The 27,074-nt window shown below is 37.4% G+C and overlaps 3 protein-coding genes across 4 annotated transcripts; 1 reads left to right on the forward strand and 2 right to left on the reverse strand.

Moving 5' to 3' along the window:
- Positions 1–491: 491 nt before the first annotated feature.
- On the reverse strand, positions 492–4,677 carry LOC101161407 (hydroxyacylglutathione hydrolase, mitochondrial). 2 transcript variants are annotated; one of them, XM_011478224.2, is made up of 9 exons: positions 4,532–4,677; positions 3,928–4,112; positions 3,169–3,233; positions 2,873–2,990; positions 2,652–2,760; positions 1,680–1,783; positions 1,509–1,610; positions 1,344–1,423; positions 492–1,266 (listed from the first exon to the last, which is right to left on the reverse strand). In XM_011478224.2, the coding sequence occupies exons 1-9, from the start codon at positions 4,596–4,598 to the stop codon at positions 1,167–1,169; spliced, it is 930 nt and encodes a 309-aa protein (XP_011476526.1). In that variant the 5' UTR covers positions 4,599–4,677; the 3' UTR covers positions 492–1,166. The 2 variants fall into 2 exon arrangements, with proteins under 2 accessions (XP_011476526.1, XP_011476527.1); XM_011478225.3 differs by having other exon boundaries at positions 4,509–4,613.
- A 34-nt stretch (positions 4,678–4,711) lies between these two features.
- fahd1 (fumarylacetoacetate hydrolase domain containing 1) lies at positions 4,712–6,554 on the forward strand. The gene has a single exon (XM_004071461.2). It carries the CDS (start codon positions 4,985–4,987, stop codon positions 5,645–5,647), a length of 663 nt encoding a protein of 220 aa, XP_004071509.1. The 5' UTR covers positions 4,712–4,984; the 3' UTR covers positions 5,648–6,554.
- Positions 6,555–13,335: 6,781 nt separating this feature from the next.
- LOC101161641 (heparan sulfate glucosamine 3-O-sulfotransferase 6) lies at positions 13,336–26,817 on the reverse strand. Its single transcript, XM_004071688.3, has 2 exons — positions 26,009–26,817; positions 13,336–15,075 (listed from the first exon to the last, which is right to left on the reverse strand). Exons 1-2 carry the CDS (start codon positions 26,500–26,502, stop codon positions 14,457–14,459), a joined length of 1,113 nt encoding a protein of 370 aa, XP_004071736.1. The 5' UTR covers positions 26,503–26,817; the 3' UTR covers positions 13,336–14,456.
- Between the last annotated feature and the right edge of the window lie 257 nt (positions 26,818–27,074).

The following is a 27,074-nucleotide window of genomic DNA, read 5'->3' on the forward strand; positions in this document are numbered from 1 at the left end:
AAGTCAAAAACGCAAAAAAGCTAGTTTACTCCAAACCAGATATTGCCTTTAAAAATTCAAAAATACAAGTGTCAAAATAAAAAAAAGGAATTATCAGCAAAAATTCAAAAGATTATTGAAAAAGAGAAAAAAAAAATTCAGCAAATACCAAAATTACTATTTCTTGTTTTGTTTTTAAAAAAATAGAATTTGATATGTTATATTTATATAAACAGGAAGTCAGCTAACTTTAAAGACAAGACAAACTTGAGGAAGCTTAACATTTTAAAGCTTTAAAAACCTAACCTGACAATTTTTCTACTTTTCAGACTTTAATTTTCTGTTATGGTGAACGTGCCAATATTACTTTCTGTACATATATATCGATTTTTATCTATTCTATTCTTGAACAGTTTTAACAGAACAATCTTTAAAATAAATACACAAAGATTTGACATCCTAAAAAAGGAAGGAAGTGTAGGTTTCTGGTGCCCCAAATACCTGAAGACACCTTCACTTTTTCAACAAATACATTTTTATTGCTTTTTGTAAAGAACATTGTAGAATATTCTTTAAAAGTGTAAAAGCATTTAGGATTTGTAAAAAGTAGTGCTGACAAACCGATTCGTATACTAAGGCGAACTCACCTAATAATTCTAAATAATAAAGCAAGTTAAAAACCAGTAGTGCAGAATTTCACACAGTTTTGAGACAAATGTGAAAATAAAAGAATGAACAAAACATTTAGAATCAGAAGAAGACAGTACAAATCTGCACAGAGTGAGAAAACACAACTTCTTAGTGAACTGACTCAGAAATGGAACACATTTGTTTCACAAATGACTCCTTTATGTGTCTTTTATTCAAACACAGAACTTTTGTGTTTCTACGTCAATATATTAAAACAAAATAGACTCTTGAGCATTTACAAATTAAAATGACCCTTCAAAGCATTCTGTTAGTGGCCACATATTGCTTCAGCCTGTCTCTTCAACACATATTTAACCAAACAAACTGAATCAGAATATTCTACAGCGTTTGCTATAGCTTAATAGTGGTATTATTATTGTGTTTTTTATGATAATAAATGTATAAATCAATGTTCATTGGCTTTCCTTTTTTACTGTACAACTAGATAGTTTGCTGTGTCATGACAAATGGAGAAATTCATCCCAGTATGCAGGACTTCACTCCTTCGGGACTCGGAAACCGTCTTTTTCTTTTCGGAGGCTTCTCATGGTTTCGATTGGGTTGGTCTTCTTCACGTGGTCTTGAACAGACTTTTCTCTAAAATGTCAACAGGACAGTCAGATCAACAGAAAACTAACTATAATTCCCTTAAGATTACTAGCAACTTCACGTACTTGACTCTCATGAAGGGGTTAAATGTAAACTCATCAGCCAAAGTGGAAGGTATAGTTGCCTCTCCATTGTCACACTTTTCCTACAAAAATAAAACAAATTAAAATATGAAGACATTTTTTCTTTTTTAGTCCTCACATTGCAATAAAGAAATGTCAGTCGCATACCTTTGCCCATGCTAGCTTCTTTTTAATGACCTCATTGTGCGGCTCCACGTGACGTGCAAACTTTAGATTGCTGACGGTGTACTCGTGACCGCAGTAGACACGCTGAAATACAAAACACGCTGTAGTACCACAACTATAGATATTTTTACACATTGCATTTTTTAAAATTACCGTCTCAGGAGGAAGATTTCCCAAAATCTCAATCAAAGCCTCGTACATCTGCTCTGCTGTACCCTCAAAGAATTTACCACAACCGGCCACAAACAGCGTATCACCTGCATGAAGACAGAAAACAGTCCTAAGGGTAAGATCAAATAAAACTTGAATTCTTCTATAAATACAAATCCCATTGAATTTTACAGTAAAAACCAGCACAGACCAGTAATTTGAAAAGTTAGGGGGCATTTTGGCATATTTATCTGTGGGATATTAGCGGAAAGCTGTTTAGCCCTGACCATGGGTTCTAACAGTTGATTGCTGTAGATGTCAGACCCACACAAGGTTTGTGGACCATGAGAAGATGCAACAACAATCTATAGGCTTTGAGTGATTTAAAAACCAGTAGCAAAAGGAGTTATGAAGCCATATGTTCCGCCGCTTCAGGTTAAAACTCTAAAGTGCGCTCTTTTCACCTGTCTTATTTGTTAGAGTAGTCCTGTCTGCAAGAGTTAAAGACTTGAATCAGCTTTTTCTAAATACATGTTGTCTGGACACAAGACCTCAAAAGGTTCATATCTTCATTAAAATACTGTGATAAATTGCTTTTTAATTAATTGATAGTCTTGATGGGAGCTGGAAAGCTCAAAATAACACTGCCATGTCTGACTTGAGTTTTGTTTCTGTTTTTTCCTTTAGTAGAGCCAAGTTCACATGCAACTTTCACCTTTCCCTTCTTTTAGCCAAAAGCGACATCTGCCTTTCATCGTTTTAATTTAGAAATATTAAATGTATCAAAGAATTTAGATAATCTGAGCAGCAGAAAGAATCTGGTTGACACTGGTCCTTTGTGTAACTCTTATTCTTCAAACTTAAGTCAACATTTTGTGTAGTTTTAAGAAAACAGTAAAAAATAATGTTGATTTTATTTGTTGATTTTTAAGCAGTCATTTATCTCTGTGGTTCATTTGAAGTGATCTGACATACCTGTGAAAACAGCAGGTGGTTCAGAACTGCCTTCTCTTGTCACATAATAGCAGATGTGACCAGTCGTGTGACACGGTGTAAACAAACATTTAATACTGAGCGATCCAAGCTGAAAACAAAAAAATAAATATATTTTATTAAAAATCAGACTACAAAACATCAAATATGTCATACTTAAAGCAAATATCTGTCATCTGTTAAACACAATCCTTCAGTCTCACTTTGAGAGTGTTGGAGTGAGAAACCTTCTTGGTAATGGCATCGACTCTGTCGTCTCCTCCGCAGACCTTCAGCCCCGGCATTAGCTTCACCATCTTCTCGTTTCCACCAGCGTGATCCCTTCAATCAAAATAAAACAAAGGAAAAAAAAAAGAAAAAAAGAAAAGAGAGAAATCATTGTTGCATCGTTAAAGCAGAGTGTCACGCCCCTTTAACAATCTGAGAGTTTAAAGTGCGAATGCAGTGAAAGTAGAACGTCTTTAAGTAGATTCTAATTTTATCATTACAAACATCATACCAGTGGTGATGGGTAGTCAATACTGTTGTTAGTTTTACACCATGTTTTCTTACAGCTTCCACAACCTGTTGAAAGCACAAAAATTGACCAAAAAATGTTATCGTTAATTAGTCAATGAACACAAATCTGTAACAATGTAAAGTTGTTACCAGTCTGTCCAAAGCATTACTCATTTAAATGTCCAAATCTAAAAGACTTTCAAAAGGTACCAGACTGGATATAAATTATCAGAAAATGTGTCACTCAGTGGGCTTAGCTATTCATTAAGATGTACTACAGATTAAATTGAGATGCTTTCTTATAGCATGCATGCAAAACTAAATAAACTACAATAATTTCAAGCAGCAGAACAAAATAGAATGGGATAAAAACAGAACTACCTTAATAAACAAATCTGTCACCTTATACTAGTGAGGAATTATCAGTTATCAGATAAAAGATGTTCTAATAAATGATTCACTAGACTGGAAGGTTTGCTTTCTCCTATCAGGACTTATTGTTTTGATATCAAATTGAATGAACAAGGTAAAATAAGTCTGCTTTTCAAAATAAGACTGTCTATTTTAATTCAAAGGTAATTTTATGTGTTTTCTCGTTTTTCTTTTAATTTCAACTATGTATTGCAACACAACATAAAAAACAAATTTAAACTAAAGACTTCTAAAATATAGCCTAGTTTTTTTTTTATCATTAAAATAGTTGTGTACTCACTCAGTACATCACATTTTAAAAGTATGTTGTTATTCAAAAATATCTAACCTTTATTGGCTCCACGGGGTCAACAATCGCTGCTTCTTTTGAGTCTTCATCGATGAGCAGATACATATAGTTGTCACTGAGTGCGGGCAGAAGCTCGACCCTCATGTCGGCTTGTTTCACCAGGTGAGGTTTCCTCACTGCGCTGTGAAGGAGAGCGGCCGCCTGGGCCTTGACTTCCACAGGTGCTTCACAAGATGATGCGTCAACAATAAATTATTCCGTGAGTCATAATGACACAACAAAGACGCAAACAACAATACGTCTGTGACACCCGAATCAGTTCTATCTCTTTTTATACATAAAAAGTAAAACGGGTGTTTCGAGTAAGATTACTTGACGTAAACAACGTTAGCTTAATGCTAAACATGTAAACAAAAGAGCGAGTCATTCCTTTTGTACAACTTAACATCATTCAATATATGATGTCACCAAGAATATTACGCCAAATATTACTAAAATGTAGTCATACAGGCTAGTTGTATCACCTAATTATGGAGTAAACATGATCAAACACAACAAAAAAGTGGAATTATTTAACTCGGAAAAAAACGTAGGCTAAAATGCTAATTTAGCATACTTACGTAAAGCAAACTAGTGAACGTACCGAATTTAACAGCTGTGGCAGCTCCTATCAGAGTGCAGGCACTCCCAACAAATGACTTGAATAACATCACAGTAACTACAGTCTTATCACGTATGGTACAAACCAGTAAAGTTTGGTTCAGGTTCACCTCCGCCCCCTTTTTATGGTAACACCGACAGGCATTACTAATCGAACGGGAGCAATTTTTTGTTGATTTTGCTTACGTGTTTATAAAAGTTGCTCAAATGTACTAAATACAATTCATTTATATTATATTATAGGTCAAAATATGGTACATTTAAACCAACTTGGCTAAAAGTTAGTTCTGATTATAACTTTGAGTTTTAAGAATGTCCCTTCCGACTTGTAGTAGTTTATCATCGGGTCAGCGGTGTCGGTCAAAGTTTAGTTTATCTAGAACAGACTGACTTAGACAGTACACACAGTACAAACGCAAACACAGCCTTTCCCAGAATGACAACGCGGAACATATCTCGGTTCTGGGAGTGGGGAAGAAAGATCATCTGCGTTGGGAGAAACTATGCGGACCATGCGAAAGAGCTCAAAAACGCAATTCCGTCGGAGCCCGTGTTGTTCCTGAAGCCTCCTTCTGCATATGTGACTGAGGGCTTCCCCATCCTAGTGCCTCTGTACACCAGCAACCTGCACCACGAGGTGGAGTTGGGGGTGGTGATCGGGAAAGCGGGGACCTCGATCCCACAGTCCGATGCAATGGATCATGTTGCGGGTTACGCTCTGTGCCTGGACATGACCGCCCGGGACATCCAGGATGACTGCAAGTCCAAAGGTTTGCCCTGGACTCTGGCGAAAGCGTTCAACACCTCCTGCCCCGTCAGCGAGTTCATCCCCAAAGAGCGCATCCTTGACCCGGGGAACGTCAGGCTGTGGCTGAAGGTGAACGACCAGCTGCGGCAGAGCGGCTGCACCTCGCAAATGATCTTCTCCATCCCCTATCTGATCAGCTACATCAGCGAGATCATCAGCCTGGAGGAGGGGGACCTCATCCTCACCGGGACCCCGAAAGGAGTGTCGGCCGTTCAGGAGCACGACGAGCTGCAGGCCGGCATCGAAAACATTGTTCGAATGAGCTTTAAAGTTGCCAGAAAAGATCACTAAAGTTGGCAAATCCGTCCTCCATGGAGAAAAGTCAGCAGATGGCAGTAAGGTGCTAATAAAAAGGCTTCCATCTGCTGTCTTTTTTTTGTGTGTGCAAAATGTGAAAAATTTCAAACTAATTTCAACATCTTTTTAACTTATATTTTAAACATATCTGTTTAGAAGTTAATTCTAAGATGCAATATGTCTGTAATAAAGGGTCAAATTTTTAAAATTCAACGAAAAGCTGGTGCTGAGATACATTTAATAATGCAATATATAAGTTTAGATAAAAAAAAGCTTTATTTCACTTTTAAATTACCATTTGTTTCTTAAATGTTTTAAAACATGATGATTTAGATAAATACAGTCACATACAATGAAAATAGAACAGTAATTATAACAGTTGCATAAGGAATAACTTTGCTTTCAATTTGATCTCAGCAAAAAATGACAGAATACAATATGTTTACACTGCTTAAAAATGAGAAAAACATCTTTCATTTAGCAAATTAATACATCTGCATATGGGATTAGAACAATGGACTTACCAATAATTTTTATTTTAAGAAAAACATTCTAGTCAGACATGTTTTCTTAAATACAAATATTTTGCTATTGAAAATTTTTCTTAATGTGATTATTCTGCTTGCAAGCCAGAAAATAAGACATTTTTTCTTGAAAGAAGGGTCTTTTTAATTTCTCAAGATTCAGTTTTTGCAGTGTAGAGCAGTACTTCCTCGTTTCTTCTTCTACTCCTGTTTAAAAATCGAGAGAAAAGAAAATCCTTGTTGTAATTTTTGATTATGAAATATTTTGCACTTCCCTTTTTTTATAATAAAGCACGCATTCTGTTTTATAGCAGTTCATTCTTTCTTTTTTATGCTGTTACACTCCAAAAATAAAGTTGCCCTGCAGGGAGAACATTTCAGGACCCAGTCTCTTTCATTAACCAGCTACACTGTTGAAACACATACAAAATGTGGTGTGCGTTGCCGTGGTGCGATCCACAGGACTATAAGTTTAAAAGAAGCATACTTTGTTGTAAGGATAAGTTGTTTTTCCCATATAGTCTCTTAAATGAGTGTGTAGTCAATAAAACCATAATGAAAGCTGGAACTTGAACATCTTGAATCGTTCGTCATGTAATTTTTTTCATGGTTTCCAGTAAGAATGCCACATTTTTGTGTCTCATTGGACCACAGAGAGGAGGATATTGCTGCATCTTGCCATCTTGGAGAGAAGAAGGAGCAGACACTTCTGGATCACATTTGTTTGGGAAACTTTTGGGATTGCTGTGTTGAACTCTGTCCACCCTAAATGCATTTCAAAAGAGTTCACAAGCCCACACAGAGGTTTCCTCTCCAAAATTATAATGATTTTTAATACAGTAATTCCAAAAAACCTGAAAACTTTGGTCCTACTGCTTAGATTTAAACATTATTTAGATTTTATTTGTTTTTTTCTAAACTGATAGTATACTATAAAGAGACATTAGTTTACATTTTGACTACAAATTGCTTTATTCCAGATGATGTTTGGAGGCCTAAAGATCCACTCTGATTATAATTTGATCTTTTGTAAAAGTGTTCCCAGTGGTCTTTTAATCATGATTATACTGTTTATAGCCTAAATAAAAAATAACAAATAATCCTGTGTCGTTTTCTAGGACATATTTCTGCAGAGTGGCAGGACTTCATCAGAAATTTACCTGTGAGTTGTGGGCTGGCCCCCTTTCAGTCACCCATAACTGAGACATCTTTGTTTACGTGCTCTTCCTCTAGCTTAAAGCCCCTCCCAACCAAACATTAGTGGTGCAACAAAAATGGCGAGCAACATTGGGGCTATCCAGCCGTATGGTTTTGAGCCAGATCCCAGCTCAAACGAGGAAAACGTTGTTTGTAAGTGGATGCATCAAAATAGAATGGAGCTTGTATTTCACCCAGTGCAATTTTGTTAAAAATGGGATTTTCAAAGGGCATTTTTTGGTCTGCTCCCGATTTGCTATGACTCAAATACAGAAAATCTCAGAAATGCAATTTTGAGCTTTATTTTGCTTATATGATATTAATCATCAGAAAAATGCCTTAAGAGCATGTTAAAAACACCCAAAACACGATGCTCATTGGAGTGGCTCTTTCAAGTTTTTTTGGGGTTAACTCAGCCTTATAACATTTTTTGCTTGTTGCTGGTATGAAATGGGAAAAAAATGAAAGCAAAAAAAAGCACAAAACATTTTTTGAAAGCATATATTTAATATTAACATTTGCAACTTAGAAAGTTTTGTGTGCAGCGTGGTGGCATAAATATCTCTCCATATTACAGCAGTTAAGATTTTTTATTTTTTTGCAAAAGTTTGTTATGAATCTGTTGCTGTCTCCTGGTGTGTGTTTTGGTCAAACATCATTTCAGCCAATTTTGTCTAACCCAATTCTAACATGTGCTGTAAATGCTGATGTATTTCTCACTCAAACTCAGCCTCCAGCTGCCTGTCACCAAGCGTTCTGGAGTAACCTAAGTGAGTGCGTCATCTTTTCACACCTTCAGGGCATGCAACCTCCAGCGCTCATGAGTCCTGACCCTAAGGTTGCACCAAAAGAACCAGTGTGGCCATTTTAATCAGATCCTATGAGATTCTAATCAGATCCTATGAGATCTGGAAGCTATAAAACTGTTTGGATCTGTTTTTTGTTTTTTTTTTACTCATCACAGAGCACAGGGTCTCGCTTAGGAGTTGTCTTTGAACAGCATGCACTCTAAGAAATGATTTAGCAGAAGTTTAAAGGTTCATCTGTCACTCAGCATCCTTCACTTTACCGTAGGTGATTAGTTAGAAACATATATTCATCCATCCATATGTGGATCTCCCTAAAAACAGCTCAGAATCACCATTAACTGCATATTCTTCCTTTTTGTGGGAAAAAACTGTGGTTGCTACAAGAAACTAGGAGATATGAAAACTGTGCAGAGAAACCCTTTTTTGTCATCTCATCATGCTGTGACATGCAACCTTCAAAACAGAGAGGATTCAGCTAAAACCCGGTGATGTTAAAGGAATTCAAGAGAGAGCTCTGCAAACAGAACAACTTTATTCATTAAAAGTGTTCAAAATAATCATATAAACTACTTGAAAGATTCTTACGGATCAAAAATATTAAAATACTCCTTAATTTGAGTTATTTTTAAAGCAATAATAACATTCAAAAGTCCTAAAATAGCAGCATTAACTCAGATGCAAGGCATTTGCCATTTTCAGTTCTGATTTTTATCTATCAGATTAATGTGCGGATTGGTCCATAAAGTTTAACCACTTTACAATGTGGCTTAATAAATCATCAGAATTTTTTATTAGTAACATATTAAAGTTTGTGAGGAAAAACATCCTTGCAGCCTCTGACTTTAGTATCCGTTATTGACGATAAAATGAGAATCCTGTCTTCACACGAATGATAGTCATCCAAAAATGTAATCTTGACTTTGCACTGTTGATTTGTTTTCTTGTAAAGCAAAGCTTCCAAAGGGATTCAGCTTGTGGGAGCGTGTCACAGCCTGAGTCTGTTTGCGTGTTCAGAACAATCGCGTTCAGAAAAAGTGGCCTGGCTTTGCGTGCTGCCCTTGCTGTGGTGGGACTATTCCTAGAAAAACGACCACTGACACACGGAACCTTTAAAGTATCTGAGCCAGACATGGCTGCATGACAGAACACATCAAAGAACAACAAAGGTGGAGAAGAAATTAAGTTAACTAGTTTTTGGAATGAGGATGAGTAAATGTGAGCCATTTGAACTTGAACACGCTCAGAGTGAGTAGCTTTTCTTTGAGCTTATAATGCTGTCTGACACTATTTTTATTTAATTCTTTATGTAGATCTGAACATTTTACAAGAAAAAAGCAACAACAACGGATTGGAGCATTTTTGCCCTTTTATTCTGAATAAAAGTCTTTTCACTTTCAAAGTGGTGCATCTGTGTTTGTCCAAAACAACAAATGCCGGTCCTTTGTCCCACTATTTTGGCTGCTGCATCTATCTTTATACCCAACTAAGTGGAAGCTTTCCCACAAAATTTCCATCCCTAAACCTCTCAAATCAAAGCCTAACAAGAAAGTCCAAGTTTTGGAAGCCAAAAATCTTTGACTGTTCGCTGAAATCCTTCCAGAAAAACAATCTTGTTCAGCTCTTAAGTAAATGTTAATCTTCATATATCTTAAACAGGCCTATTGCAATATGCTCCTACAATAGAATGTCTCTGTACCTAATCTGTCTCTCAGTAATAAAAGCTGGATTCATGTTTTAACAAGGGATGGTGAGGCTTAACCACAAAGGAAAATGAGAAATCCCAGCAGGTTTTTTTTTTCATTCGTTTAGGGGAGTTAATGGGTGGAAAGTGTATGGAGTCCTGAATGTAAATTGTCTAAAATTGGTGGCTACTTGAACGGAAGCAGCCTCTTTTTTTTTCAATCATAGTTTGCATGACTGAGTGGAAATCCGCCCCTTCAACATCACTAAACACTCTCTGAATGGGTGATGTTAGTGCGCGTGCACGTGTGTGCTTCAGATGCTGGTGTTTCTGCACAGACACAAATTAGCTGGGCAACTTTCAAAATATGTGAACAAATTATGATAAAAACAAACACTTGATTCAAGAAAGTGAAATTAATAATAGGAGAAACGTATACATTTAATTTATATAAAAGTAAAAAAAGAATCCTAAAAAAATATGTACATTTAAAAATGTGTTTTTACTGGTAGATTTTTAATATTTGGTGACATTATGATTTTAAATATATGTTATTGTCTTTGAATTTGGGTTCAAACGATTCTTTTGAAATTTCAAAGATTAAAAAAAATTCCTAAAAGGTAGATAAAAGAGGAATCCGAGCAATGATTTAGCAAACGTGTGGTTTTGTATTCTAATCCAACAAATGCCTACTTTAATCCAATGTTTAGAACATTTAGAACAGATTTGAACTTCAAACCCAAAAATGCAACATCAAAACCACTGCCAGGACATATGAACACATGACGGCTAAACCGACCAAAGAGGTCGTTAGACTTTGAACAAAGTTTGATGGGAGAGCTCTAAATCCATCTAATAAATCCAACTTCTCACATCTTCCTTTTGCCTTTGTTTTTGCTTTGTTGGTTTTTCTTATGATCTGGTTGAATACATAACAACATATACCGGTAAATCTTTCTTTATTATCTGACCCTTGACGCTCTAAAACTAATCTTAACCCTGCAGAACCCACCAACGTCTTTCTTAAGGGCTTTTAAAGTTAATTAAATACATTTATTTTTTTGTTTGTTTATTTTGGGAAGCAGCAATTGACAGCCGCCAAAAAGTAAAAAGAAAAAAAAACAATAAAATAATATTTTAAAAAAACAATTACATAAAAAGAAAAAAATAAGTGGCAAATTTGACTCCGTAGTTTCTCCAAGGTTAAATCAAAGCTGCTGGCTTATAAACCTACTTAAATTGTCCTTTAAACATCCTTTTTCAACCAGCAAACGATGAAAAACAAAAACTTACATTTAAGCATATTTAAAAACTGTTGGATGGGACATGTTTGTTATCTGACAAAACTCAAAACCAATCTTTTTTCTCCTCACAAAGTCCCTCTGATAGCTCAGTGAGACAGGACCAATCAAAGGGCTTTTTGCTTCCTTACAGATTCCACCTCACACCCTGATACTGCAGCAAAGGAAAACCCCTCCTAGCTTTCATAAAGTGGACAATTTCTGTCTGTCAGCATGAAGACAACATTTTTTCCAGCATTACATCTTCCGCACCTCGATTGAGCCAAAAGCTAAGATAGTCCTCAACTGGGGAACAAATGTCTAATTTTTGACATGTTATTGTGAGTCTAAACCTAATAAAACTGAAAAAGGGTTAAATATAAATCAAATAATAATTATATCTGTTCTAAGCTATACGACATCTGGAAAACCCCAGAAATCACAGAAAAGAAACAAGAAAGAGTATGTGAACAGGCAGAAGTGAAAAATTGACTGTGCTGTGACACACTAAGACTGGGCAAGACAGAACAATAAGGAGAAAAAAACTTACCAACATCAAAACAAGGAGCTAGAACTAGAAGTGAATCAAACAAAATTAGAAGATCCACATTACAATCAACTCATAATCCACAAAACAGGTCTCTACAGATTCCTGTTTTCTACACATTCCTTCCACAAACCACATTGCAATAGACCTTCACAAATGTCAGCTCTCAGAGTTGATGAACTGAACTGTTACTTTCTAAACTTTCCTTCAACTCTATGAAAGTTCCCACCTCATTAAAAGTGTTTAATTGAGGTTGAAGCTGTTGCCTGCTTTCCTGCTGATGGAAGAAAAAGGTTTACGACTGCTCTAACTCTGTTTATGAGACTTTCACAGAATGAAATATTAATGATCACTTCATGGCTGCTTCTGGACTGTCACAGTGCTGTTCAGTCAGCACTGAAGCAGACCGATGGAGTGAGCATAACATGTTTAAAGGTTTGGGGAGGTCCATTGAATACACATGCCAAACATGTTAAAAAAAAGGAGAGAATTTGACAGAAATATAGTGGGGAAGTCTAAAACAACATTTTAAATGTCACTCATGTATATGTATAACTAAATAACTATTGATTCATAAAACAAATAGATTTTTTAAATTCTATTTCTATGAAACATTCCAAATTGCACTAATGTGTTACATAGAAAGGGAATGTTAATTTTGGCAATGTGAGTTTCTGTCTGAATGAATATCCTCTGTAAATAAAGCTCAAATCAAAGGTCTTAACCTGACAAGTAAAGACTTTATGAATGCTTTGGGTAGACTTTTTCACATGGAACAATCATGTAATATGTGGACAGAGAATTGAATAAGTATTGTTTGCCTTTATGAGGCAAATACAATAGAAATAGCTTGATTATTTCTTGTTTGTATACAGTAGTATAACACAGATGTGTTTTGGATAGAAAGTTTATGCCCAAATTACCATAAAATCATTGCCTAAAATATTGTATAGCATAAAAATGTGAAACAAACAGAGAACTGCAATTCTAACCAAAATACTTTATAAAATGCATTTTGTCTTGAAAACGCCAAAAGCACAATTTCTATTGGAGTGGGTCTTTAATAGTGCTATTCACCTTAAGTTCTGTGCTCATTAGGCTTAAGGTGAATAGGCCTAATGTGGTAGGCCTATTATACGGCTATACATGCAAAAACCACACAGAGTCTGTATTATCTAAAAATTTACCTACATTTTTACTACAAATAACCTTTGTAATATTCATTTCGTCTTTAATAATCAATGGATAAGATATTAAAGTCCACAACTTGAATAGCAGAATATTATTGACACTAGTTTGGACCTTTACTTCCATTTTGCAAAAAAAAAAAAAGATGAGTTTTTAAGGACAAAGCTTCCTTTTGAGTTTGGTAATATTTATTGTGTAATCACAAACTTATGTTATTTGCTAGAGATGTGAGGTTTTCTTCAAAACTTTCCTTACAGTAAATGTTCTAAGACCAGGTATGAAACATAAACAAATGGTGTAAAAGTTCATCGCTGTCTTTGTGGTGACAAATGATTATTTCTTTCTCTCATAACCTTTAATCTACTGGCCAATTGTCTACTAAACGTCTTTGGCTGCATGCCTTTAATCTAAAAATATCAAATTAAATAAGAACATATGAAAAGAAAAAGAAATAAAGCACTGACATTTTATTTTGTATAAAACTTTACTTCCCAAAACAAAGTATTAGTCAGATCAGCTTTCGTCGGTTTAGTGTTGGCTCAAAATAAACAAGTCAGTATAATCATTGATCTAAACATCTACAAATGATTTATGATGAGAGAGCTGATACAGTTGGCACTGTCTAAAACAATCAAAATGCTAAAAACAGTGTAGCTTTAAAGTAACAATATTAATAACTGAATGTGCATGCATGCCTTAAATAGACCCTTTTCAAATGAGATTTCACTTAGAATACCAGTCAGATTTTCCAAAAAAATGAACTGCAAAACTCCAAATCAAATGTATCCAACCATTGCAGAGCATTACATAAACCCCAAAGTCCAGTTAAACAGCGTGTACCAGTTTTATGTATTGGCTTGTCATGAAATAAATAGCTTTTTTCCTATAAAATACAAAATCTAAATGTATTCTATGATAACAGAAACCATAAATAGGTTTTTCATTTTAAAACAAAACAGAGACAATAAAATATTGCATTCATAATAGGCTGCATAAAAGAGACAATAGTTCCATAAATCCTGTTTGTATAACTTGCACTTTAGCAGCACTGTGTGCACGTCTTCCCTTTCAACAGTTCGTGAGTGCTGCAGGTCAGATTCCACAGGCAGAAAGGAGCTTGTTTCTCTTCTTCCCTGAGAATGCTAAAACTGTGAAAATAAATGACCAAAAAAAGTCTTATTGGTTAAACACGGACAAACATGCATTTGGCCTCTGTGTGCCAGATGAGTGTATTAGCGTTGATCAATTCCACCTCAAATAGCCGTCTCTAGTGATTGGCTGGCTCTTTAGCTAACATGCTAATGTCCACTGAAGGAGTTAAGTTGCAAGTTCCATTTTTTCCAATTAAAGAAATGCACTAATCAAGCACATTTTAAAAGTAACAGACAGAAAAAGGAGATCTTGCTGCTTATTGTTTCACCGTGTCAGACCTGCAACACAGCTTTTTGTAAAAAAGATTGAGTAAAAGGTTCAGTGGTTTGTTTCAGTGGGTGTTCCCCTGTTTCAGAAACATCTCAACATTTTTGGTGTGAAAAAAAAACACATTACAAGACTTCTGTTCTTATCTGGGCCTGCTGTCAGTCCCAGCCAAAGTCCTGTCCGCTCAGTTGGTAGAAGCGGTGGTTGAAAGGCCTGTAGAAGTCTCTGAGTCTCTGCAGGACTTCAGAGTGGATGTCAGGATGAGGTCTGCCTTTGGACTTTCCAAGACAGCGAGGTCTGCTGCTCCCCTCTGGCTTCTTTAAACAGGGAAATCCTTTAGTCTGGTTGAAGTAGAAGTGTTTGTCCGAAATCACCCTTTTTAATCCCAAAAAATCCTGGACTCGGCCCATCTCCCCTGCTGGGTCGGATACTAAACGTTCCCCGCTAACGAAGAGAAACTGAGACAAGGGAAAGTACTGGAGCCAGCTCTCCAAGTGTTTGGCATAGAGGCCAATGCGCACGGCGCTCCACGAAGTATCGATCAGACCTGTGGTGGCATTTCTCAAGGCGAGGCTCTGAAAGGATGGAAGGCCTGGGTTCTTGGACAGTGTCTGGGTGTAGTCAGATACAGCACGTGTCACCGGATCCCTGACCACCACAATCAGCTTGGTTTGGCAGTTCATCGTACAGACGCGGTTGGGAGCCTCCTTTGTGACAAAATAACTTGGGGTCTTCTCCATCGTTATCTGCCCTTCCAGAGTCCGAGGCATCAAGTTCCTGAACAAAAAGAGGAACGTGTTATAAACATTTCTGATCGTTTGTAGCCATTGATTTGGGGATGGGGGGTGGGGGCGTGGTTACTAATGAACCATTGGGTTTTAGGGGTTTGTAGTTGTTCATTTTAAATATTAATCAAGAAAGATTAAGCCTATTTCAAGCACAGTGGTCTCTTATTCACAAAAGTGGTGAAAAGTTTAAACATATCCGTGACGTTTTGTAGAACTGATGATTGAGATGGAATGTCAATCAAACCACCAGACCCACCATTAAGTATCTTTTTTGAAGTTAATCATAAATTTAAAATACCGCTGGACTTTAATATTACCTCCAAAAAACTGTCATGGGTGCTACCAAGGCAAAAAATATTTAGAATCATCTTGAAATTGTTTAATTTTGTTGTGAAACACAAAAGAACGTGGGCTGACTTTTGCGATTAACCCCTAGTGGTGACTTGAAGAATTACATTTTGCTCCAGTTTTTATTATTTTTGAAGAGTAAATGGCAAACAACGCACTTTGTTCTGTTATTGTAGTGTTATAACTTTGCCCAGTCGTGCACAACCATTTCTTCATTCAAGTTAAAGCATTTAACCTCCAAGTTCTTGTTTATTATCACACTTACCAGTTTATTTGCAAGCTCCTTTGGTGAAAATACCGTAAAATGAAATGTAAACATATTCTTACTGTTCGTTCTCTAAAAATCTGTCCAATTAAAACTTTTTGTGCTCTGTTATTATTTGAAGGTCCCTAAAAACTCTTCAGAATGTCATGGTGAAGCTTCACAACATGACCAATTCCTCACCGTGTGTGCCTGATGAATCAAAACCACAAAGCCTTGATGACAACTGAATAGCAATTTTCTACAGATTTTCACCCCCTATTTCTTCCTGCAAGAGTGAGGGCTTACCCCTCATCACGCTCCACAGCTCTGAGGTTTCCTAAAAGACTAACAGCCCTACGTGGGCAGTAAACACAACCAACATCAGCTAGTATGTTCAACATATGGCTGCAGTGGACAAAAAAAAGCAGTGCAGACTATACTGGGGCACGTAAACTGAATAAAGGTTTACATTTCTTTAGTAAAGAGGTCAGATTTGTGTGATCATACGTGGAACACTCTTCTAAAAATGCTTTAAAAATGCAACAATAATAGGGAAAGTAATTCATTGATCACTGTGCAGTTTGGTAAATAAACTTAAATGTCTCAAATTTTTCTAGCAACATGCTTTGAATGTTGGCAGTGAAACAACAATATTATAAGATCCTAAAGGATTGGATAGTTAAATTTGCATAAAACAAGAAAATTAATTGGTTTAGGGTCAGTATAACGGTGAACAAACCAAATTTTTAGTGTGAACAATCAAAAGGGGCTTTTACAAATCCACTCTGTGCCTATTATTATTATTATTATTTTATTTTATTTGCAAAGGACTTCAGTCTAATATTGAGGAAGGCTAAAGAAATGTTTGTGCAAAAGCTTCATAGCAGACACTCAGTATTCAGTCCTGCATCTTTGCATTCTCAGCTCCACTGCATGAGGAACAGTCACACCACTGAGTTTGTTTTACTTAAGACTTTCACTTCTGAGAGTTCTGTGGAAACAAATACAGATCTGATTTAAGTGGACATTCTAAAGTTATTTTTAAATTTAAAAAATCTGCCTTTGTGTTCTAGAGATTAAGCTGTTTTCTGCACAAGATGCAAAAGAATCTGGTATGGTATCCAACTGCATTGGTGCCCAGGGTCTCCCAGTGATGTAGAGCCACATATGAGCATTTAGGTGAGTTTTCTTCTTGAGTTGCCAAGGTGAAACAAATCTCGTTCCTTTATTATTTGGTGCATCATATGGTGGAGAATCAAGTAGACTGTAGAGCTACTTAGATGGTAGCATTAGAAACTATCAATAGCAGAAATGTTAGTATCAAACATTTTCTTTACACATAAAAAAACATTAAAATAATAAAAGGAAAAAACATCCAAACATCCTATATTCTTATTTTTGTAACAAGCTAAAAAAAATGTTTCGAAAACTTCTCTCAAATCTCTAACAATTGGTATTATGTCTAATAAGTTTACTCCTGAGACCCCAGTAGTGAGATCTCAAAAATACATTTGGTGGGAAGAATTTAGCTAATTTTCATAACATTACCGTGAGTATTACTCAATAATGTCATTCATTTTTCCAATGACATTGGAGAGAATGCAATTTTTAAAGATAATCATTTTTCTATTTTACAATTGCACCATATTAAAAATTTTTGGATAAAATTTGGCAATTGTTACTCCGTGTCTTAGTGGATTTCATCAATGGGTGTAAAAATAATCCTAATTTAAAAAAATTGGCCTTTTTTTGTCAATTCTTTGATGTAGTGGGCTTCGCAGGGTTAAATATCACCCATGCAGTGTAGCTTTTTATGTTTGTTGATTCCACAAAGTATATTAATTTTCTGTTCTAATTTAAATATTAGGACCCAATTTACTGCAACAACTGTCAAAGTAGCTGATAACCAGATAAGTTTGTGTATATATGTGGGAAAAGCAGCCCGGGAAAATCAGAGTTGTGGTGGAAGCAAATGGCTCTGCATGACGAACGGATGTTGAGCGCTGCTTAAAACAGCAAGCAGTTTTTCCGCTGCTCATTTAATCAACAAATCGGCTTGTGTGTTACAGGAACTGGAAAGGAGCCACATGGTAAAATTCAAATAAACAAACAATGAAGCATATGTGTTATTGTTCCAGAGTGATTGGCTCAATCAAAACCAAATGCCACCGTCAAGAGGCCGTTTAGAAAGGTTGATAACATCAGAGGAAAGTTTGTTTTCATTATTTCAGGGACGCTGTTGGTGGTCAAGGACTAATCAGAAAACGAAACAAAAGCTTTTTTTTCTGTGTTCATGAAATCTTAATGTCACAAGTGGAATTTATGAGGCTTCTATTTAGAGTTATTGAGGATATGTTTTGATTCCCTCAGCATGTAAAGACAAAATCTATTTCCCATTTTTTGGGTTGGATAGTGAATGTATTTACAACTCAGTTGTAGACAAAGAAACTTTATACAGCCTAAAGTTTCAAGTTTCAAGATAATTCTTCTTGCTTTTAGTCATTTCAAGCCACTGTTAAATAGAGCCCACAATAAAAGACCATTAATTGATTACTATCTAACTGCAGGAGCTGGCCTTTTTCCCTGATTAATATGTCTGTCTACACATGACAGACGGTCCTGTGTGTTTGAATGTGTTTTACCCATGCACTCATTATAGCAGAGGTGTTCCCTGATAAGAAACCGAGCAGCTTCTCCTCCTCTGCACTCCTCTTCCTCACCCATAATCGTGGATTTGTCCTTCACTCCTGCTCACTCCCTCAGCCACACCACAGTAATTGACCAGAAGATGTCTTTCCATACTTATGAATAATTAATCAATCATAGCTTTTACCTCTTCTCAGGTTCCTATCTCCGTCATGACAATTAGCCTCATTATAGGAAAATCAATACTATCCATTTTCTATCATCAATCAGCCTGTGTGGTGCTGTGACAAACTGTAAACAAATGATTGTTGATTAATCCGAACTGCATACCTGTCATTCAATATTTATGTCTGGGGCCTTTATGAAAAACTAATGGTGCCAATATGTTTTCAGTTTAACCCACTTCAAGAGAGCTTGGCTGACTACCCACGCACAACTTCCTGCTGTTAGAAGGACGCAGCGCTTACTCGCTGAAGTGCTGCAGAGCTAATTATACCACTGATATACTCTCAGCCGTCTGATTCATAGGATTAAATGAAAACACCCTTGCATCAAGGATGTGGCCAGGGGACTTCCTGGCCCCGAGATTATGGGTTCCCCTGTTGAAACGGTGCAACTACACCCCCACAGAGCTTTAACAAAAGGGGTTCTGCGCAGAAAGTGGAGCTGATTTGAGGAAACTGGATCCTAAAATCTAATTATCATGTCCCCTACTCATGGGAAATGGTAAACTTATGGATTTCATAAAGATGTTCAGTGAACCTTGCAAGCTTCTACTTCAACAGACATCCTTTTATTATTTTTTTCACTTTTATTTTAGGAAAGACCCAATTAAAAATCAGGGTTGTAAGAATATAAACTCTTAAAATGCAAAGTGTGGAACAGCATTTTCCAACAGAGTTTCTATGGTCAGAGGGTGAGAAGGACAGCTTGAAGGCTGTGTGGTAGCTTTAATTCATTGCAGAATAAACTATGGAGAAAGTTTAGTTTATTTCTACAATAAAATTTCTATTTTATACAAAAATCACTTTAGATTACAATGAAGAATAATATAAAAAAGTTTGATTTCAACTCAAATCTTTATTTTTACAGTAAATAAAAAGATTCACAGATATTTTAAATGAAGAAGATCAACAAGTAATGTATGACATGCAGATTCTGTAGCTTTTTTATTCAGAGAAGGACTTAATCCTTACTATTACTACGCAGCTGACAACAATATTCAATACAATTCAATGGACCCAAGTAATAAAATGCACATATAGATCTGGTAAATAACCCAATTTCTTTATTAACTTACAAAACTAAAGTATAAAAAACAGACTTTTATAAAAATATTTACTATAATATTGTTATCAAATGGGTCTATAAAATAGGCAGAATAAAATTAAGATTTTTTCTTTTGATTTGTTGCTTTATTGTCTTGTTTTGATAGTATTACATAACTTTTTTTTCTTTTTTAATTCCTTTTGTTGATCTGGGGGTGGTCTTCTTGATAGCCTTCATCCAATTCCCTGTGGAATGTGTTGGGTTTTCTTTGTAGGTGAAGGAGCGTGCGGGTTGGATGGAGATAGAATCATACACATTTTAATTTAAGGGGGGTTGAAGAATGGTTTTTTGCTCCGATTAAATATAAAATGTGGTTAACTCCTGAAGTATGGGGGGTTTAATAAGATGTTAATTTTCACAATCTTTTGCAGGATAGCTTAAGAAGCAGCTTTGTGATTTGGGATAAGCAGATGAAATCATTCAGGCAGAATGGTGATTTGGGTTTTCTTTAACCAAAAATTCTTACATTTTACGTTAATTTTATGTGAATAATTCTTCAGTTTTTTTATACCTGCCTCAGGACTACAAATGAAGATAAGATAATAATAATTTTTATTGTTTCTTAGCAAAAGAAAGTCACATATAACTATATGTTTTAAACACATGATGTCAGAGGGTTTATATGTTTGTAATTCCTTGCTTTTTTACTTCTGGTGCTTGGCTTCAATTAGTCTCAACTCAACGGCTGAAAAAATGTTTTTGTTGGCTTGAAATCATGATCTTTGATTTGCATGTTCTCAGCCTCCATACGGACCAGCTACATTTTACGCCTTATCTCTATTTAGGCTTCACTTCCATGCTTGCTTGAGGTTTATTGAACTAGCTGTTTGCTTAAGGTTAATCTTGATCTATAGTTCTATGTGAGAGTTGAGGTGAAACTCAAGCAAACAGAACCTCTGGCAACATTTGCTCGTAGATTTTAGATACCGGTGGTTTGGGTTTCTCAAAATCGAAGTCAAATTTAAAATCCATCCATTTTTTAAACCCACTTTATTTTTGTTTGGGGGTCACAGGGATGCAGGAGCTCTTGAAGGGCAAAGGTGAGGTACATCCTGGACAGTTCACGCATCCATCACACACAACCACACACACCACTATGAAGCATGTTTTTGGAAGCCAAAGTGCCCAGAGAAAACCCACACATGCATGAGGAGAACATGCAAACCATATTAAAAAGGTCCCAGCTGGGATTTGAACCAGTCCCTTCTTGCAGTGAGGGACCAACTCCACCACCATGCAGCTTTATCCATAACATAAAATATCAAAATGTCTAAATCTACTCAGATTTCTCCCACGTTTATGTTCTTAATCACAACATGACACTAACATGTCTCATTCCTCTCTAATCTTCCGTCTCATGAAATGATATGTCTCACTGCAAAAAGACAGAGTCAGAATTTTCCTCTAAATCATAAAAAAACTTGGGTCATAGGGTTTTATTCTGGGAAAACACATTTGAATTTTTGTTTTTTTCAGGGCTTTGTGTAACAGCAGGTACTTTTTATCTTGGTCCACAGATACGTTACATCTGCATTTCTCTTACTGCAGCTCAGAGCTAGAGCGACTTCAGCAGAATCCTTCCCTGGTGCCCCAAAGTGGACCACAATGTGCCTCATATTATAATAATTACCACCATATGGGGTGTAAGTGTGGGCTTTTTCCAAATCCTTTAACACCACCTACACCCAATTTCAGCCAAAAGCCACCGCCATTAAAACCAACTAGCGGTATACCTCTCAGCTCTACGGGCAGCACTTCCTGTTCTGTTACAGCCATCAGCTGCGTTGAGCCTCCGTCACTAACAGCCTCAGGCCTGAACACGGAATGAGGTGTTGGGAAAATCATCCTTGCTGGGAAAAAATGTTTTCTCCGTGTGTCAGGATCGACTTAAATCATCTCACCTCCTTTAAAACTCCTGAATTGTAGGTGTTAGCATCTGATCTGTCTTTAGGAGCACAAAAAGACTGTAAATTATAACAGACCGTGTCAGGGGAGAATAAATGTTTCTCCGAGTTTTTGTATAAAAAATATTAATGAATAAAAATTGTTCAGGTTATTAGTATTATTATTTTGGTGGATTTATCTGGCAGGAACTTGGTAGGACGTGACGTAAATTACAGATTCAAACCTGCGTCAACCACAATGAAAATTCATTAGTTTATACCACAGTGCCTTGCTCAACCACCCATGTGGAAGTAGTTGCTGAAAAGATTCCCTACGTTTTTTTAGTCTTCCACCTCCTATTTTGACAAAACATGTTCCAAAAATTCAAACGTTTTAAAGTATGAGCAGCAGTTATCATGAATTTCGATTTGCATAAATCCATGTCCTTTCTCTGGGATTGATGTTATTTTCATGCATGCTGGCGTTTTTGCTCACCGCTCAATGATTTACAGAACTCTGTAATTGCAATCCAGTCAAACATGGCCGTTGATGTCATGACTGTGGATTAGCTGTCATGGTGCCTCTGTCAGTTCTCCTCCCCCTCCCTTCTCTGCTCTGCTCCTGACTCCACCAGCTGTGACTACTCACCTCATCAAGACTCTGCTCTACTTAAGGAGACCCAGCTCCAGTATTCATCGCCAGTTCGTTGCCCCTGATGGTGCTTAGTCTAACCTTAGACCTCAAGTCTGGCTCCCTTGTCTTGTTCTCTAGTTAAACCTTGTTAGGATTTTCCTGGCTCAAACTACACAACCCCCAATTTGATTGGGTTCATCAACGCGTTATTAATTGGAGTGCGTTCTGTTTGGCTGACTGGAGGCAGTCATTCCCGCCGTCACTTCTCCCTGTGATGTTATTTCTGAAAATATTGATCTTTTTAAAGTTCCTTCCTGTTACCATAACTTCAAGGCCGTTTTCAGTAAAGCCAAAGCCAGCTCTCTACCACTCCATAGATCCTATGAATTTGCCATTGAATTAGTCCAGGGCTCTACTTTACCTAAGGGTAGATTGTTTAATTTATCCGGTCCCGAGAAAGCAGCCATGGAGTCATACATCCAAGAGCAACTTTCCTCTGGACACATCCGTCCTTCATCTTCTCCAGTCGGTGCAGGGTTCCTCTTTGTAGAAAAGAAGGATAAGTCCTTGCGTCCCTGTATTGAATACCACGAACTAAACCAAATAACAGTCAAAGATAAATACTCTCTTCCTCTCATCAGTTCCATGTTTGATTCAGTCCAAGAGGCTCCAACATTTTCAAAATTAGATCTCCGCAACTCCTATCACCTTGTGCGCATAAAAGAAGGTGATGAATGAAAGACTGCTTTCAACACTCCCCTTGATCATTACGAGTATCTTGTAATGCCATTTGGCTTGACCAATGCCCCCGCAGTCTTCCAACGGCTAGTCAATGATGTCCTCCGAGACTTCATTAATCGTTTTGTGTTTGTCTATTTAGACGACATCTTAATTTATTCTTAAGACCCCTCACAGCACGAGAACCATGTACGTCTTGTTTTGTCTAAATTATTGGAAAATCAACTTTTTGTCAAGGCCGAAAAATGTGAATTTCACGTTTCATCCATTAATTTCCTGGGTTACATTTTCGAGGCGTGTAGCATTCCCCCCGGCCAAAATTGAAGCTGTATTATTGACAGCGCTCCCGCGTTCACAGTCAGCCGTGTCCTGGATGTTTGTCGCCGTGGCCGTAGGTTCCAGTTCCTGGTGGACTGGGAGGATTACGGTCCAAAGGAACGCCCCTGGGTATCCCGTTCCCTCATTCTGGACCCTACCCTCATCAGCGACTTCTATCGAGCCCACCCGGATCGACGTCCAGGTCCGCCTGTCACGGCTCCTTCTGGGTTTCAGCATCTGGGTCTGTCTCGCCTCCGAATCATGACATTACCTAGTTGATAAAATCCCCCAAAGTTAATGACATGGATTAAACGTTGTTTTTGCTAAACAAAGCGACTTCCATTTATAGAAGAACATTGCCTTACGCAGAAACTTTTTGGCCTTTTTTTAATAGCTGAAAATGTGAAGAACTGCTTGTTCTGCTATCAGTCAATCAAAAAGCAGGGAATTTTCCATAAATTATTTCTCTACTCAATTCTGTCAAAGCCATGACAATCAGAACCATTGTCCCACAGAAAACTGAGGTTGTTTTTCAGTATTCTGTGGTGGCTTTCAAGTCCCATCTGAAAGCCATCACTTCCCAAAAGCCATAAAAAAACACCAAATCATTAAATCTCTTTTTTAGTGCATTGTTTGCGGCTTTTTTCATTCCTGTAAGACGCTCCCGCGCATGCATACAAACAGGGGAATGGGAAGGAGAGGCAGACAGGGTGGAAGAGAGGGATACTTACAGAGCACTCAGATAAAAGCGCCCATAAAACAAAGTCTAACCGCGATTCATCCAGGATTATTTGTTGGAACAGCAGATACTGCTGAGTCTGTGAGGAGTCTCAAACATGCAGCTCACTAAAAGATTCATCCATAACCAGATATGACATAAACTTCATCCATCTGCTGCACCCACAGTGAGTTTTTTCTGCAGAAAGTTAACTGCTATGAGAGTTCAGACATGTAAATGTGAGATCAAAGAGTTTCAGGAGCTGTGACATCTTTAATTTCCTCACAAAAAATCATCTACAATTCACAGATTTAAAACTAAAATTATTAAATTTGAGTGTATTCCAAAAAAACAATGACTTTAAATTCACCAAAACCCAACTTTTAATCCAAAAACGGATGCCTTTTTCTAAAATTAACAACTGACAACAAATCACAAATGTTGGCATCCAGGATTTATTCTCCAACAAAGCTGTCAGAACTGTACTGTATGAGTCGATCTCTGCAGCCACAGCAGCATCTGTGTGGCTCACTGCTGATAAACCCAAGCAGATTTTCCCAATTTCTGAGATCTCGACAAGCAAGGAATCACCTTTCAGTGATTTCATCCAGGATCACTTTGCAGTTAACTCCTTCTATTGTTGAGGAAATCCTTTCTGTTCTTTCCCACCTCAGCTTCAACTTAATGAAAAGTTTTTAACCCCTTTAATAAAGACAGCTTTTCCTACAATCAATCCATTCTGTCCTCATTGAAGCAAAAAAAAAAAAATCATTTAAACATTAAGTTCTAAATTCTCAATAAAACAAGAAACTTTAAAGCAACCAGTCAGACAAACACAGTACAACTTGTTTTGTGAGAGCATCAAACCGGTTCTTGTGTTTCAAAATAAAAGCTTTCAGTTCTAACTCAATGAGAGGAAAAAAGTGTAAGGAGGTTACATATGTGTATCACTTTTTAAGCCCTGTTTTTGTCACACGTGTGTTCATATAAGACTTTCTGTGTTTTCACACTCAAACACAGCAGGGCAATCATGACAATCTTGCCCAAAAGCACTTCAAGGAATCAATCCCTGAACTTTTGGGTAAGCAGACAACTGCTTAACCTCTTCAGGTGTCGATAGAAACTTGAACTGAAGTAATTAATGCATAAAAAGTTGGGCATGTCTCTTGAAAATAGTAGATAAACACATTCAAAGAGTAAAAATAGAAGTTGAGAGGAAGAAAAATGGAGCCGTGCGCTAAAATTGTCAGTGGTGAAATCATTTCCATGTGGCACCACTTTTCCAGCAACAAGGGTCGCAAAACATATGGAAAAACAGGATGAAATTTCATCTCCTGCTCCACAAAACACTTATTTACCAATGCTCTTCATCCTGTCGGATCTCTTGCTCAGTGGTCCTGAAATAGTTTTGTCCTGCCACACAGATGAGGGCTCAGCTGGGGCTGTGTTCAAGAGTTCAGAGAACATCTGATGATGATCAGAACCAGCTCCAAAACTAAATCCTTTGGTGGGGCTGAAACTGCTCCCCAAAAATATATGATAGTTATGGCCATGGGTCACTCCAAATCATTGCTGCCCCAGCATCAGAAGCCATTGAAGCATTTTGCTATACAGAAACTTCCTTTTATTTAAATACAATAATAAACTGATCAGGGTGTGCAAAACAAATAGTAAAATTGATATGCCAGTGCAGGATGTTGAGATGATTTGTAAATGGTGTTTTGGATAACTGTCAGGATGATGAACTGCTCCTGGAGGACCTGCTGCCCCTTTGATCTACAGCAGCACACACTGAGAATATTATCTGATCCAAATACATCATCCTTCCTTCAAAAAGGCTTTCTCATTTATTGACAGGAGGCATCGGCACATGTGCTGAGCAGACACATCAATGCTGCTCACCTGACCCCTCTGCCTGACATCCTATTTATCCTCCTGAAGACAAAGTTTGACAGACTCCCACGGACTTAAATCAGCATGATAATAAATAAGGTTTTTTTTAAATACCTGCTTTTCTTTTAAAGACTTAAAAAGCTTGTTTGTCTATATGTGTGTTTGTTGTACCTGTACCACTCCAGTCCTTTGTCGTAGAAACGGTCAAAGAAGTGCGGCTCTGCGCCAAACGCCCTCACGTCCGGGTGGATGCGGAGAAACTCCAGCAGGGCGCGGGTTCCTCCTTTCTTCACACCGATTATAATCGCTTGCGGAAACCTTTTGGTCCCAAAAGTGTTGGAGACAGGTATGCCGCTGCTCTGCGCGCTCTCGTTTTTGCTTTTCTGCCCCACGGCGTCCACCTGCTGCGCGCGCGGAGCAGCAGTAGTATTGCGCACGCAGCGCGGAGACGGTCGCAGCTCTTCCAGCATGCGGCGGCGGTCGATTGAAATGTCATAATCTCTGTGAGGGGTTTGTTGTTTAAATAAAGCTCTTGGAGTCGAATCACAGAATCCCGTGAGGCAGTAGAAGAAGTAGGTGAAGATCAGGACCATGGTAAAGAACACAGAGGCTTTGGAGAGCACCTTCCAAAAGTTAAACCGGATTCTGCATCCGCCACATCCCATGAGTTGATCTCCAGCTCAATGCCAAAGGGCCGAAACGGTGACAACATGCTTCTTTCTCCTACATGGGTCGGAGTCTGGTAAATCTGTGAGGAACCTGTTGCGCAAACGCGAGGAACCACGCGGGAAACTGCCCTCACAGTAGCACAGAATGATTGAAGCAGCTCATATTCGCACTCATTCAACATGAAAGTAATCTAAACTGGATTTAAACGTGGTATCTATAACTAAACGCGTCCTCGCGCAGCCAGTAAGATCTAACCCTCACAGCTTCCCGTTGTGCGCTTGAGATGTCCTGTGCGACTCGGCTCTTATTCTGTGCTCCCTCGCCCCACCCAACCTCATCCAACCTCATCCACCCGCCCTAAAAGTCTTCACCCTTCAGTCAACATGCTTATAACAAACAGGCTGTGTATTTGGGTTATAAGGCTGATATATCAGCCTGTGTGCGTATATATAAATAGAATAGAATAGAATTTTAACTAAACACAAGTCATATAGCACATCAGAAATTACAAACTTAAAGGTTAAAAACTGAAGAACTCAAGGATTTAATATGGAAAGATGGACATACA

The sequence above is a fragment of the Oryzias latipes genome, chromosome 8 (assembly GCF_002234675.1).
Source record: "Oryzias latipes chromosome 8, ASM223467v1".
NCBI classification, from domain to species: Eukaryota; Metazoa; Chordata; class Actinopteri; order Beloniformes; family Adrianichthyidae; genus Oryzias; species Oryzias latipes.